The sequence below is a fragment of the Wyeomyia smithii genome, chromosome 2 (genome assembly GCF_029784165.1).
Source record: "Wyeomyia smithii strain HCP4-BCI-WySm-NY-G18 chromosome 2, ASM2978416v1, whole genome shotgun sequence".
In the NCBI taxonomy this organism is placed as follows: Eukaryota; Metazoa; Arthropoda; class Insecta; order Diptera; family Culicidae; genus Wyeomyia; species Wyeomyia smithii.
In genome coordinates, this window is record NC_073695.1 from 622,168 (window position 1) to 637,686 (window position 15,519).

The 15,519-nt window shown below is 36.9% G+C and overlaps 1 protein-coding gene across 3 annotated transcripts in view; it reads right to left on the reverse strand.

The window, feature by feature from the left end:
- Positions 1–673: 673 nt before the first annotated feature.
- LOC129726071 (alpha-tubulin N-acetyltransferase) overlaps positions 674–15,519 on the reverse strand; it is a 37,537-nt gene continuing 22,691 nt past the window's right edge. For all 3 annotated transcript variants that reach the window (XM_055682676.1, XM_055682677.1, XM_055682678.1), the window contains exons 3-8: positions 6,995–7,144; positions 6,496–6,740; positions 6,050–6,161; positions 5,697–5,853; positions 3,407–3,450; positions 674–2,200 (exon numbers count right to left, since the gene is read on the reverse strand). In XM_055682676.1, the coding sequence (XP_055538651.1) occupies positions 1,444–2,200; positions 3,407–3,450; positions 5,697–5,853; positions 6,050–6,161; positions 6,496–6,740; positions 6,995–7,144 (1,465 nt within the window). In that variant the 3' untranslated portion in view covers positions 674–1,443. The remainder of the gene's footprint in view (positions 2,201–3,406; positions 3,451–5,696; positions 5,854–6,049; positions 6,162–6,495; positions 6,741–6,994; positions 7,145–15,519) is intronic.

The following is a 15,519-nucleotide window of genomic DNA, read 5'->3' on the forward strand; positions in this document are numbered from 1 at the left end:
GACAGTAAATGGAGCCAATACTCATACTGCCAACAATTCTATGATACCTTAACAATTGTTAATAAATGAATGCAACATATCAGGCCCTAGTTTATTTGCAAAACAACAAGATCTAACAAAGTCTTTGAAGTTCAACGAAAAATATCTAAGCATAGTAGGTTATCAGAAATAATGAAAAAAGTCAACTACAATAATTCCCTTACCTGGTGCGTCACAACAAAGTAGTAAATTCTAGAAACTTTCATCGCCTAAAGTGGAAACTACGCCAACAAATGTTTACAAAATGTTGGTTATGCTGGTGATCATGATTTCAAATTTTAAGCACTATGTGTGGTAAGCTCAAGCACTTAATCACTGCATCGGTGCTTTGAGGAAAAGTATTCACACTCGTTCTTCACCACGTTAAAACTAATTGGAACACTTTTATAACATTGTAAGTATAACTTTATACTTGAAAAACAATAGCAAAGTAAGAGTAAAGTAATGAAAACACTTCAAATATTAACATTTTCCCATCTGTTCGCTGTCACTGTTTGCTGCGATCGCTTTTTTTTTGTAGCCATTATTTTTATTATTTATGAGTTTTTTCACGCCTTTTCAGATTCGGGGTTTTACTTCTATCAGAATTGATGTAGAAATCGAAAACGAAAAATGTGATATGATAAAAAAATACTTTCATTTTTAGCATAATTTATTTTAATATATGGATTACGTTGTGTTCTCTATTAGAAGCTCATTTCCAGCACAATGATAACACTTTGTTTGGTTTATTGTGTTCTTTCATACTTTACATAGTGGATCTTGTAACGCTATAGCAAATAATGATTCTTTCGTCGGTTAATGAATGACGTAATCATCTAGATAGTCCTCTTGGAAATGTCTGCAAGGAATGCACTGGTGTATTGTTTTTTGTTTTTGCTCACTTGACTTAGTAAAAACTTAGTTCTCGTATAGTGTACACAAAGGCAACAGAAAGCACCAAACAAAACACAAATATATTCAACAAACAAAGAGAAGCACACATTTTGGTAACATTTGTGCTAATAAAGCTCAACCATAATGAATGAAAACCTAACAACAACTATCGTTAACTGTGCGCACGTTTACATTACGCGTTCAAGATATTTTGCTTCAATACACTAAACTGTTAGTTTACTACTGAAAATTGCAAGAGCGACATCTACACAACAATATCGATTGAGAAGTGGTTTATTAGTACTATTATACTGATTAGTTTCCGTAAACAGACCATGCTGCCTCCATTATCTGGGAATGAGGTTTACGAAAAACGGTGCTCCGAAGTGCTTAGATATGAAATTCTATATGTACTCTCTAGATAGATATTTTGACTTATATTGTGTAACTGTTATGACTAAAAAGGTTAGAAGACGAACATTGTCGTGTTGTACAATACATTTTTTTTTGGTTTCCCGGTTTCTGTTTTTACCAGAGCTTGTTATGATAAAATTTGAGATCGAAATGACCATGTTCGGTCAAATGGCTGCTGTCGGAGCCTTTAGAATGAACGGAGTCGTTATCGTTATCATTGGGGCTGTTGCGCGTGTGCAATTTGCCGATTGGTCGATTGATCTTGACTGATCCGAAGCCTTCGTTCTCTTCCTGGTCGAATTCCATCTTGTCCGATGGAGTTACGGCCGCACCAACACCGAACGACATATTTTTCATACCGGTGTGCTGCTTCGTGTACCGGATAGGCTTTCTTGGGTCCGGATGTTCCGGCGTTTGCTGCTGGCTGATCGATTGGGGAGAAGTAGAATTTTCACGATTAGTCAACATTTGCTGCCGTTGTTCCGGCGAGTGATGCGTCAGCTCGAGATGGTGCGGATGGAAGCTGTACGGATCCGGATCAGCGACCGGCTCGGGAATGTCTCCGTACTCATCGGCAAACTTCACCTCCTGACCTGCCTTATGCTGATGGTGATGGTGGCGATGATAGTCAGCGTAATCGATCGGTTCCGTCATGTTTAAATTTTGAAGATTAGCCGATAGGGCATCATCAGCAACATCATCATGGGCTGGAATGGTGCGTGCTTCCGGTTCCTCCGGTTCCGGCTGGTCTGGCTCTTGCTGGTGGCCGTTGTCATGATGATGGTGGTGATGATGATCATCGGTTTCGTAATCGTTATTGTTAGTGGAAGCAGATGGAGGCGCATGATGGTTGTTAGTGGGAGAAGTGGAGCTGCAAACACAATCAATCACACAAACCATTTCTTGTTTTGCTTTCTCTGCGTACCCAGATCTAAGTTGGTGGTTCAACTACGGCGCAAACTAATTGTTGCTTTATGTATGAAAGTAGTAAGCGGTATAGTTAAGCTATGATAACAAAAGAGCTTCTAGTTGCGGAATCGTTATAAGGAATCTTTATGTGGAAGGAATATGATGTATGTAGATAAGAAATATTTTTTTTCTGGAACAAAATGAGTTAATTAAAATGAAACTATTTAATCAGATGTCATAGGATATCATATCATTACTAAAAATAATCGCACTGCCGTTCTCCACATGTTTAGTTTTGGTAGTATGCGTTTGAATTTCCAAAACAAAAACAACACTATTTCATATTCTCTGTATAACTACTAGAAACGTTATTGAAAATCAACAAATTTACGCGCAAAGTTACATGTTATTTTGTGCTCTTGATAATGGTCCAATAAATCTACTGGTACACAAGTTGTTTCTTTTCACAAACGAAGACTAACTTACTAAAAATATCCATATCACAAAAAAAAACACAAATCTAATTAGTTTCATATTGTATATATTTGTTTTTGTATAAAAAATCAGTGCAACTAATTAGAATAAAAAACAATCAGAACTGGTACGAACTCAAACGAGAATAATTGTATAAATCCTAAGCGTTAGCAGGCAAAACTGGTGGTAAAATTAACATATTGCGAAATAGCTCACGTCTTTCTCTCTTCACGAAGAGTTTTATTTGTTTTTATTTTCCATCTCATTTCGATTGCACAGAGGTTCGTAGGGTGGTTTTCTTATAAAATAGTCAAAAAGAAAAAAAATAACGGAAAAAATACTTCACAGAATCGTCTGGCGCTTTCGCGGTTGAAACGAATCACAATAATTTAGGATGCTGGTGAATGATGAAATTAAATTAAACCATAAATATCCGTTCTACGTTTGGAGGGGGTGTTCGTGAGGGGTGACGTTATTGCGCTAGTTAGGCTGAGGGTGTCGGTAGATTGAAGGAGGTGAGCTATATAAAATTTCTGAAAATAAAAAGCAAGCAAATCAAAGGTCAGCCAATCAAGTCTTTTCAACAAGAGAGATTCACTCTGTTCTGTTGTTGGCCTAAAAAAGCAGTCGATGCTGATACTGTACATATTTTATATCTCCCAGGAATGTGGTGGGGATAGAAACAATAGCATACCTGTTAGGTTCGGTTGTAACCGTGGTTGCACTGTTGTGAATTATCTGAAATGAAAATAAGAAATTATTTTTTAGGTTTTTTATTCAGTAACGCTATTTTCTGGCTTGTAGCACTAAACTTAGTGCCAGGGTACTTTCAAGCGTGGAGTGTAGGACTAGTTTTTTTTTATCGTGACTGGATACCGTAATTATCAAGTCAACTTTAAAAGCGCAGCCATAACATGCTTTTAAGTGAAGGTAATTTTAGTTGAATTATACCCTCGAAAACTGTAATAAACTAGCTCAGGAAATTGCTTTGTTCTAGATTAAAGTTGAGATATTTTTCTGTTGCGGAAGACGTGAAATACTGTTTGTAATTGTTTCAAGAAAATAGAATCAGTCCCTTGACCTATGTTTATTTATAATCCATTGTTGAGTACACATTTTACATTATTTCTTTCGTGTAAAATATAAAAAAAACTATAATGTTGGGTAATGAAGTACACAAGTTCATAGTACTGTAATATTAATTGAACTTCCAGTTTTAAATAGCTCATCCAATGTTGGGTTGTTCTGTTTTCTTCTTCATTACTTCCTACCTTTCTGAGTGATTTGGAGTGGCTAACACAAAGGCAATCCAGTCGCTACTTGAGCATGAACCGTTTAAATGCCTGTTCGCTTACAGCATGTGTGATTCTGGTGAAGCAAAACTGCATAATTCAAAAGTCACTTTCAACGATAGTTGGTATGATTGATGAGATTTTGAATAAAAATCAATACCGCACCATCGTAGGTGCTAATTAAAAGCACGAACCTCCGGTAGGAACATGCATGACCTTCGGCGAAAAAGATGTTGCAATAAAGTGTCCGCTGTCACCCAGACACAATACTCCATTGAACCAGAAACATGGCCCCGCGTCATGCAATCCAGGGTACGGTGTCCGATTCGAAATGCGGTCAAAATGGTATAACGTTGCTGTAGTTTATTTTTAATGGATGCTACAAAACCTACAACTCCGTCGGTCAGTGACGGAAGGCTTACCAAGCCGGCTTTGTTACGATTCAGTGTGCAAGCAGAAGAAAGAGAAAAATCTGCTACACTTTTGTAAGCTGCAGCCACGGAAAACTAGATTAGAGTCGATTCGCAACGAGGTAGCTGTTGGTTTATGCCCGTCATCGAGGAAGATAATTTTACATAATCATTAGGGGTAGGTGGCATGACGTAAAAGAGATAGTTTTGGAGTTTTCCCTCTAGGATTCATGGGAAATATAAAAAACGATTATCAAAAGTAAACTGTTAACTTTCAAAGGTCAAACAAAAACTGGCTTATTTCCAAAGGCTTATGATCTTTTTTTATATGCAAATTTCTAAATTTTTCACCTGTTGACACTCTATAAACCTCAACCACTATAAACCTCAACTACTGTCTGGTAGCTATTTTTTAAATGTTTTCATTCTAATGCAAATATATTATGTTGTAATAACTTATTGGTAATGGAGGTCAATCAGATTTCCGAAATTTGCAATATTTTGATAATTACTGTTTATTTGTATTCCGTATCGTGGAAGTTTGTTAAATTTCTCGATGAAGTTTTTAAAATTTTTATCTATTATTAGACAAATCAATTAATATCATTTTTATGTATATTTAAATCTTTTATCTGAATTTCAATACATGTTGCGTATATTTTGAAGCCCTGGAAAAAATAAATATTTCACCACCAGATCTCAATAAATCATAAGTCCGAACAAGTACGAAAGCCTAATTTTAAGTCAGAACTAAGTTTCTTAATTAATAAAAAGCACATTTTTGTTTTTTTTTTCAACCGAAAACAAATCGAAACATGAGCCAAACAGCTCTGAACAATCAAAATTCACCACGCTTTTCCCAAAACTTTCGTCCTACAACCAACTTTCTTCTGGCTTTTCGTGATGATAGTGTGTCACCTATCTGGTGAAAAAAAAAAACGACCTAAAAGCAAGAACTGGATTTGCATGTTAATGACCCATGCCCGTATGTACGCTTTTATCACAACTATGCGGCGTTTCGTTTGTGATGAACGGTTAGCGTCGAAAGTCTTGTTCTAAATTTACACCCAAAGCGGCATTAGGCGGGAAAAGTGTGAAAGAATGCTGAAATAGTTTCGCTACGTGTTAAAGGTTTGTATTTTTGGATGCAATTTTGAAATAATGTGTCCTATTTGGTGTGTATTCTTCTACTAGAGCTCGAAAGGTTAAGTGTGCCAATGGAAGAGCCGGCGAAAAAAAAAAAACAAAAATGCAGAATGAAAAGTTATTGCTTGTGCCCTACCTGTGCCATGCTGCAGGAAGGTCGTTTTGCCGCATAGCGTCCCACCGGGGGTTGCTGGACGACCGGCGGGGAAATAACTGGCTGACGCGTCTGCGAGTTGGACCTCCGCCTGTCCTGGGCGGTGGTGAATGTGGGTCCGAATAGATTGGTGTTAGGACTGTTGACAGCAGGTTAGACAAGAGAAGCATACATTATGGAATATTAGTTACAAGTTGTTTGGTGGTTATTTTTGTATTTATTCTTTGCTATGATCGTGATTACGGTGCAAACTTTACTTCAACAGATTAGTGCTGTTATTAAAGTGGAAGTGATTTTCGACTTTTCGGTGGATAACGAGTTAGGATATAACTTACCTAGCAGTGATGTGCATGCGACGGCCATCGATGTCGGAGGCATTTTGCTTGCTTGAAAAGAAACCTTCATACACAACGAAGTTGTTCATTTGTGGAATTTTGTTGTACAGTCCTGCGAAGTAGGAAAATGGTAAAGAAAGGAAAAATTAGTTAGCCAATGGAAAAGCTATTGCCTAGTGCTATTAGTAGTCTGGTATAAAGGAGCTAAATTAACGTCTGGTAATAAATTGCTTCCACTATTACAACGAGAGAGCAGTGTTTGCGTGTTGGTTGAGTGTTGTTCATTCGAATGGGCGGGATTTTGAGTCAGGCTGAAGGTGATTGCTTGCAGCAAACGATCTAGTTCCGGCCAGCACGGAAGAGTACAACAAATATTTAAACTGGTCGTAGATAATGCACCGTTTAGCTGCTCATTTATACAAGCTTTTAGTCGATTACAAACTTACCATAGTGCTTTTGCAGGAAACCGAGCAATTTCTCCGATGGACGATCGATGGCCATCTCCGCCGGTTGAATGTTTTCCGCGTTCAACATATGTTCGAACAGCTCCCGTCCAAGTCCACCACGTTGTCGCGATTCGTGCACGTAAAAATCCAAAACGCACGGTGCAGTGACGTGTACCGTCTCTCCATTCTGGTCAAACACGTATAGAGATTTGCGACCGACTTTCAATATTCCGACTACTAGTCCACTGCATTAGGCAAGAACAAGGAAAAAAGAAAGCTTTGAATAAACGATATTCGTGATGCATGAAAGCGCAACAGAACACGCAATCGTTTTTTATTTTAACTTCCAGAATGATCGAAAGTTTGTTTTTTGTTGCGAGCAAAATCTGATTCAAGAAACCTAAGGATTTTCTTTCCCTAATTATGGATTCAGTAAACACCACCACTAACAGTAAGTACTACTAACAACAAAGATGTCTGAATGCAACATTTTACTCACTGCTTCTCATTGGGCTCGAACATAAGATAGATGTGATGATCAGAGTTTCGCAACTTCTGCGACGTTGTCACCGGATTCGATAGGCCCTGAGCTTGTGCCGACATTTGACCGATGAAATTGATGATCTCAGAAATCTGTGCGGTGGCGTCCCTGTAGGTTAAAAACATCCAATAATATTTTATTATTATTAACTGCTCATCCGAATTTATATTTAAAATGAATTCAAGGTAATAAAATCTGAAACATCATAAAAGGAAGCAGACATAAATGGATCAAAGAACCTCCCACATCCCATTGTTAGCATGCACGAGCAGCAAAACAACTGTATAAGGTAGAACTTATTTTGACGGACTCCTTAAAAAGGCACGTGGGAACTAGTGCCGAGCCGCGATATTAGATTTCGCTTTTGACTTGATCGTCCGACAGCTGTAAAACAACTTCGTATCCGGCGGAACTGGTTGTTCGCTAATGAAGTGCGGACATTTTTAGGAGCTGTTTAGGTGCAGTATAATATAATTAGCCGGCAATGAATTTGTCGTATCGCGCCGCCAGCAAATAAAAGGGGTTATGCAAATAAGCTACTGCCATGTGTGATATCAGCACGCAGATAACAGTGTGACAGTAGTTAGATGGATCTCGACATTAGCATAATGGTTAGTTGCTACTAACGGAGCTACGATTATGGTTTAAGTTAGATTAAGGTACCTATATCGTTGTGATTTAGATTAGGATAGAGTATTAACATCCGTTCAAGGAAGCGATTTAAATGCGTTTGTGTTGTTCATAGAAAACGATATAATTGTAGGTGATTAAGACAGCTGAAACCTAACTGTTTATCTCGTACTATAATGACAAAGATTGATAAGGAGTACTGGGCACACGATTGGTAAGTTTGGTAACAAAACGAATCACCCACATACTGTTTCTCGAAATTAAATTACTTCGATACTTGATGATGAAAACAAGGTATAGAAGCTTCGAGTGTCCCAAGTTGCAGAGTTAGTTCAAATTTTAGCGGATATGAAGTCATTCATTGTTTAGTGATCTTAATATATAGCTTTTCCTGTAGATCTGCTTCAGAGGCACGTAAGAAAAACTAGTTAAGGTTAACCAAGACAAGTCATATCAGCTTGAATAGATTGAAATTCCATAACGTCTGCATTCGAAGATCCTCCAAACATACGCCGTATTCAAAAATTCTCGGAATTTATGAACACTAATCGCAAGATGTGAGTTCAGTGATTAGATGATATTTTACAGTTGATTACAGTAAGTATGATTTTCTTCAATAATACTTTTTGAAAAACTCATGTGTCGTGTGACGTGGCATGACCGATAATCAGTAACTGTAGGTTGAAATATATTTATTACGTCGATTATGACAAGCGTCACAAATCAGGTTTTATTCCTCAAGTGAAATCTATTCGACAGTATCGAATCAGTCACGTACTCGCCCTCAAATTCTATTCTATATACTAGGTTTTCCTAAAATATACTAACATATTCAGTTATCCGAAGTGAAAATATTTTCAGTTCTCGAACTAAATCATCTACAATTGGTTTTCAATGTCAAATTGTTCATCCATTACCTAACTTTACCTCAACCAGACTATTGATAAATTAATTGTTGCAAATTCTCCCGTTAGTTTTTTCTCCGTTTATACTTTTTTGTAAATTTTCATGTTTTCTATTTTATGTTTTCCTATTGCTTATATTTTATCATTTACGTCACCGGTCGCTTTTTTGCAGGTTTTGCATTAGAATGAAGCGAAAAACCTAGCGAAGAAAACCCTTTTCGAAGTAATCCCACACCTATACTGCCGTTCCAATCATAGTAGTCCCATGTTCTACACAAACCTTTATGCACGCTGGGACAACTATGCTTGGAACGGCAGTATAACTACTCTGAAAAAAAATTAATCGCGCACAACTTCTTAGTACTGGAAGAGAAATCATTTCGAAACAAACTGCTTCCAAAACATTTCAGAACTGATCACTAGGCGACAGTAAAAATAGGTGCCTCTAAAATTCCATATTGATATGTAAAAGTATCACACATTTAGGTTCTGAGTGTTTTTTCACTAAAAGTACTTTTCATAGTGGTGCTTATTACGGGAGTCACTTCACGGTGAAATATATTTCACTCTCACGCTCACTTCACTTTTTCAGACCTATTCCTTTTTTTTTTTTTTTTTTAGGGGGGGATTTGTTAGTAGCTTAAGTATTTATGATAAATATTAGTAAATAATGAGTATGTGTGTCCAATCACAAATGGTGACTTCTCAACACTGTTAGAAATTTGTAATTTTAATTGTTAGGATTTGTTTGCTTTCGCAATTAGGACTTATCATTCGTAGGGATTTAAACCTACTTGTCAGAAAAGGGGAAGTAAACTTACAACTAACTTAATTGCTAACTTATTGGCTATAAAGAGAGCTTATCGTAGCAATTGAGGATTGCAACGATTTTTGTCGAAAATTGTTAATAATTTTATTTGACATAGCTTCTAATGGTTCAACACCAGTAAGTCTATGTAATTCGAGTGTACCAAACCAAGGAGGACGCTTCAAAATCATTTTCAGAATTTTATTCTGAACCCTTTGAAGCGTTTTCTTCCTTGTTGAACAGCAACTTGACCAGATCGGTACAGCATAAAGCATTGCTGGTCTAAAAATTTGTTTGTAAATCAAAAGTTTGTTCTTTAAACAAAGTTTAGAATTCCTGTTAATGAGAGGATATAAACATCTCGTATATTTGATGCACTTGGCTTGTATACTCTCAATGTGCTCTTTGAAAATAAGTTTTTTATCATAAATTAGCCCTAAGTACTTAACCTTGTCGGACCAACTTAAAATAACCCCATTCATCTTGACAACGTGATTATTGTTTGGCTTGAGGAAAGAAGCCCCAGGCTTATGCGGAAAAATTATCATTTGAGTTTTAGAAGCATTGGGAGAGATTTTCCACTTTTGCAAGTAGGAAGAAAAAATATCTAAACTTTTCTGCAATCGACTGCATATGACACGAAGACTTTTTCCTTTTACGGAAATGCTTGTGTCATCGCAGAACAATGACTTTGTGCATCCTGGAGGCAAATCAGGAAGATCTGAAGTGAATATGTTGTACAGGACTGGACCCAAGACTGAACCTTGAGGTACACCTGCTCTGACAGGAAATCTATCAGATTTTGAATTCTGATAGACAACCTGCAGAGCTCGATCAGTGAGATATTTTTTTAAAATTTTGATTAGGAAAATTGGAAAATTAAAAGTTTGCAATTTCGCAATCAAACCTTTATGCCAAACACTCTCGAATGCTTTTTCTATGTCTAAAAGAGCAGCTCCAGTGGAATAACCTTCAGATTTGTTAGCTCGTATCATATTAGTAACTCTGAGCAATTGATGAGTTGTGGAATGCCCATGGCGAAATCCAAACTGTTCATTTGCAAAAATTGAATTTTCGTTGATGTGTGACATCATTCTGTTAAGAATGATTCTCTCAAACAGTTTACTTATTGAAGAAAGCAAACTGATTGGTCGATAACTTGAAACTTTAGCTGGGTTCTTATCCGGTTTTAAAATGGGAGTAATTTTTGCATTTTTCCATAATTTGGGAAAATATGCAATTTTGAAGCAGCAATTGAAAATTTTCACTAAAAATTCCATTGTGCTCTCAGGGAGATGTTTGATTAGTATATTAAAGATTCCATCGTCACCAGGTGCTTTCATATTTTTGAAATTTTTAATAATTGATTTAATCTCATTCAAGTTAGTTTCAATTATTTCTGCAGGTAAAAAATTCTGGGAAGAAATTAAATCAAATTGACGTGTGACTTCATTTTCAATTGGACTCACAAAATTCAAATTTGAGTTATGAACACTCTCAAACTGCTGAGCAAGTCTTTGAGCCTTTTGTTCATTGGATACAAGAAAACGTTCACCATCTTTTAAAACTGGAATAGGCTTTGAAGGTTTCTTAAGAATCTTCGACAGCTTCCAAAATGGTTTTGAATATGGTTTCAATTTTTCAACTTTAGTCTCAAAATTTTGATTTCTCAGAAGAGTAAATCTATGTTTAATCTCTTTCTGTAAATCTTTATAAATAGTTTTAAAAACAGGGTCACAAGAACGTTGATATTGACGTCTGCGGACATTTTTCAAACGAATTAGAAGTTGAAGATTTTCGTCAATTATTGATGAATCAAATTTCACTTGAGCCTTTGGAACAGAATAATTCCTGGCATCAACAATTGCACATTTTAATGCTTCCAAAGCGGAATCAATATTCACTTCGTTTTGCAAATCAAGCTCATTATTGAAATTTCTCTCAATATGAGTTTTGTATCTTTCCCAATTAGCCTTGTTATAATTAAATACAGAGCTCATAGGGTTTAAAACTGATTCATGTGATAAAGAAAAAGTTATTGGAAGATGGTCAGAATCAAAGTCAGCATGTGTGATCAAATCACTACATACATGACTTTGATCTGTTAGCACCAAATCAATTGTTGAAGGGTTTCTTACAGAAGAAAAGCATGTAGGACTTTTCGGAGACAAAATAGAATAGTATCCTGAAGAACAATCATTGAATAAAATTTTGCCATTGGAATTACTTTGAGAATTATTCCATGAACGATGTTTAGCGTTAAAATCGCCGATTGTGAAAAATTTCGAACGATTTCTGGTGAGTTTTTGTAAATCACCTTTAAAATAATTTTTGAGCTCGCGTGTGCATTGAAATGGTAAATATGCTGCGGCAATAAATAAAATCCCAAGTTCAGTTTGAACTTCAATTCCCAAAGTTTCAATAACTTTCGTCTCAAGATGGGGAAGAGCACGATGTTTGATTCGGCGATGAATAACAATTGCAACTCCACCGCCGGAGCCCTGAATCCTATCATATCTATGAACCACGTAATTGGGATCATATTTTAATTTTATGTTAGGTTTCAAAAATGTTTCAGTAATAATTGCAATATGCACATTATTTACTGTTAAAAAGTTAAAAAGCTCATTCTCATTGGCCTTCAATGAGCGAGCATTCCAATTTAATATTTTAATTGTTTTATTTAAAATCATCGCTAAATTTTAAATTAGAAACAATTTTAATAGTAAAATTTGTGCCTATTTGAATGGCTTCAAACATTGATTTTGCCTGCAACATGGCGTTCATAAGATCGAACATTGCCTGTTGCAAAAAAGAAAGTTTACCTGCCGTAATAGGCCCCAAGCAGTTGACATTAGAAAAAATATTTTCGGCAGCAATATTAGCTGGAGTAATAGGTGTACAATTATTTTCTAGCGTGTTTTGCTTACCCATATTAACGGTCATTTTCGAGCTACCAACACTAGGCGGTATAATGTTCGAACTACCTGTAACCTGTGCATAAGTTAAACGGGTATGCAAAGGAGTAGGTAAACTATGCGTCACTGGTACGCTTGGAGAATTTTGTTTTGAAGTTGGTTTTAATTGAGAAATTGAATTTTGTTTACCTTGCCTTGCCTTAACAATTGCTAAACGGACTGGGCATTGATAAAAATTTGACATATGGTTGCCGTTACAATTCGCACAGCGAAATTTTTTACTCTCTTTTACAAGACATGTGTCCTTTTCGTGAGAAGAGTTGGCAAGTTTTGTGAGATAACGTTGGCAAGTACGGCATTGGGTGATATGCTTTTCACCTCCGCCATACTTCCTATAAATTTCCCACTTTACACGCACATTATACAAAGCATGTGCTTTTTCAAAAAATTTTAAGTTGTTAACCTCATTGCGGTTAAAATGAATTAAATAATTAACAAGGGAAATTCCAGTTCTCTGACTGTTTTCGCCTCGTGATTTTTGTTTCATTAGAATTACTTGGGTAGGGGCTATGCCAAGTAATTCTGTTAAAGTAAGTTTGATCTCATCAACGGTTTGATCGTTGGTGAGACCTTTCAAGACAACCTTGAACGGCTTGGCGTTCTTGGTGTCATATGTAAAAAATTTGTACATCTTGTCAGTTAAATACTGAACAAGACGATCACGACCCTTTACTGAGTCGGCTAATAAGCGGCAATCACCTCTACGGCCAATTTGATAGGTAACTTTAACGTCAGAAACAAACGTTGAAAGTTCCTTTTTGAATACATTAAATTCAGAAGAAATAGTTACCACAATAGGTGGAACTTTCTCCTTTTTTAAAGATTTTATATTTTGTATAGTTTCATTATTGGTAACTTCCATTTCACCAGCTTCTTGCTCAGGCAAAATATCAAAAGGATTGTCACTACAGACACTCGATGTGTCAGAAAGAGATGCCTCTCTTTTCCTCCCCGCAGCGATGCGAGGTTTCTTTTTCCGTCCAGCCATTTCAGGTGATACGAAAAAAGTTGAAACAAATGTTAAATTCAAAAGTAGGTAGTCTTGAGAAAGACTGATGGGAAATAACTTTCAGGTAGTCTTTAAAAGACACACTGACAAAACACAAACTTTGAAGCTATAGGCAGTCAAAGACCAATCCACAAGCAACCGAAAAAACGTCTGATCTGTAGGACAGTTCAAGACGCACTGATTCAGACCTATTCCTGATTCCACCTCAAGTGAGGTGACAAAAAGCACCTCCGTGGAGTGAGATTGACAGTGAAGTGAAATTGAGAATAGGACAAGTGAAATGGAGTTGTTTCCCAGCTCAAAAATGTCTAAGTCCCAGAAAGTCATTTTTTCCCGTTTTTTTTAGATAACACCAGATCTTGACGTGTCCTGCATTTCTAAGACATTCGGCATCCAAAAAAATGTTTTTTTCGGTATCGAAAATTTCCTGAACTAGTTTGCATTTTTTTCATCGGGCAAAAAAAATGAAAAATTGACCGCTTTAAGGCACGGATCAAACTCTGATTCGCTTCGTTACTGAAGAATAAATCCAATATTTACCATTAGATCACAAATCAATCAACTTTAAGACTTATGGCAGCTTCGTGGAATCATTTCACCGTTCAAAGTGGTCGTGAAATAATTCCACACGAAACGTCGCTTTTTCCGTTCTCACTTCACTGATATGACACTCATAATAACCCAGATTCCACGGCTGATGTCACTTCGCGACGTTTTTCTCACTTACGTGAGTCCCGTAATAGGATTTTGTTCACTTCACTCTGATTTCACCGTGAAGTGATTCCCATAATAAGCACCAGTGAACATCTATAGCAGATGTTTTTGAATAACTCCTCCCTTAGATAGCTTCACCAACTTTAAACGCTTTTCAAAGCTGTCACAAGCAGCACCGAATTAGTACCAGTAACCAGTAAGCTTCTACTTTATATAGGACTAGACAAAAAACTCCATTGGGTTTGTTAGATTCAATACTATTTCTAAGATTATTGATAGTTAAAATTACCCAAACTAGAATCCATCTCCATTTTACGTAGTTTGTAAATGCACCTTAAATGATTGCGATCGAATCGCAGCTTTCTACAGCTTTCGACTGAGGCTTGTACTTGTATTCAGCTCAGTTAGATGTTCTTTCTGATTAAAACCGTCGGTCAGACCGGTCACTATACCCGCGTGTGCAAATAAATCCCGTTGAATATTACATACTAAATAGTTATTAAAAATTATAGTTTTATTACAAAATACAAGTGGTTTAATTTGGTGATGCCCCGCTACAAGACCTGTGATCTAACCCAGACGATGTAGAGTTCAAATCTTGGGAGCTTGGTGGCCATTCATTCTGACGTAGAATTACGTCTTACGATAACATATATACGAGTATAAATTGAAAACCGATAACATCAAGAGCGTCACAAAAAGTATCTGCTTTCGAATGCCTTAAACTCAGTCAGTTACCAACGGATTTCTTTTATTCTTACAGCAATCGGTTAGAAAATTAGCTATGCATCTACGAAAATGCGGACAATTGTGATTTTGTGATGCTATTCGAGAAAATGTTGAGTCTTGTTGAACGCTTGATTCGACCAATCAGAGCTAAACACAATCGACGCTTAAGTAAACAAACTTGACTTTAACGTATGCGGTAAAAATGATGAACAAAAATTGCCGATTTTCATGGATTTACCTTCACACGCACTGACGACACTACCCATGCAGCATCAATCATAATAACCCATCAGTCAGCAGAAAAAATTGATATCTCTATCAGTCGAACTCTAATTGTGATGGCGAAAACAGTGAAGCTACTCCGTTCAGAAGTGTGCGCATTCAAAGAACGGTATCTGGCCGCGACGAAAACGGACATTGTGCGGCACTGCGGTACTATTGGACAACAATCAAAGCATCGAAAGAGAGTCCGATTCCGTACAGCTAGCGACCCTGAGCGACAAAAAGCTCTAGTGGATGCTGAAGAGGAAGACCGAGAGAAAAGTGTAGTACATCGCTTAGTGCGCTTGCCCGGGAGGTCGGTGGAACCGGCCAAACAGTGAAAAAGTTCGTGGCGAACATGGACGATCATGTCAGGAAGCGGCAGTCCTGTCCACTGGGCTCAGAGTTGCAGGCAATGACGCAGCGGCACCGCCTGGATAAGATGGTCA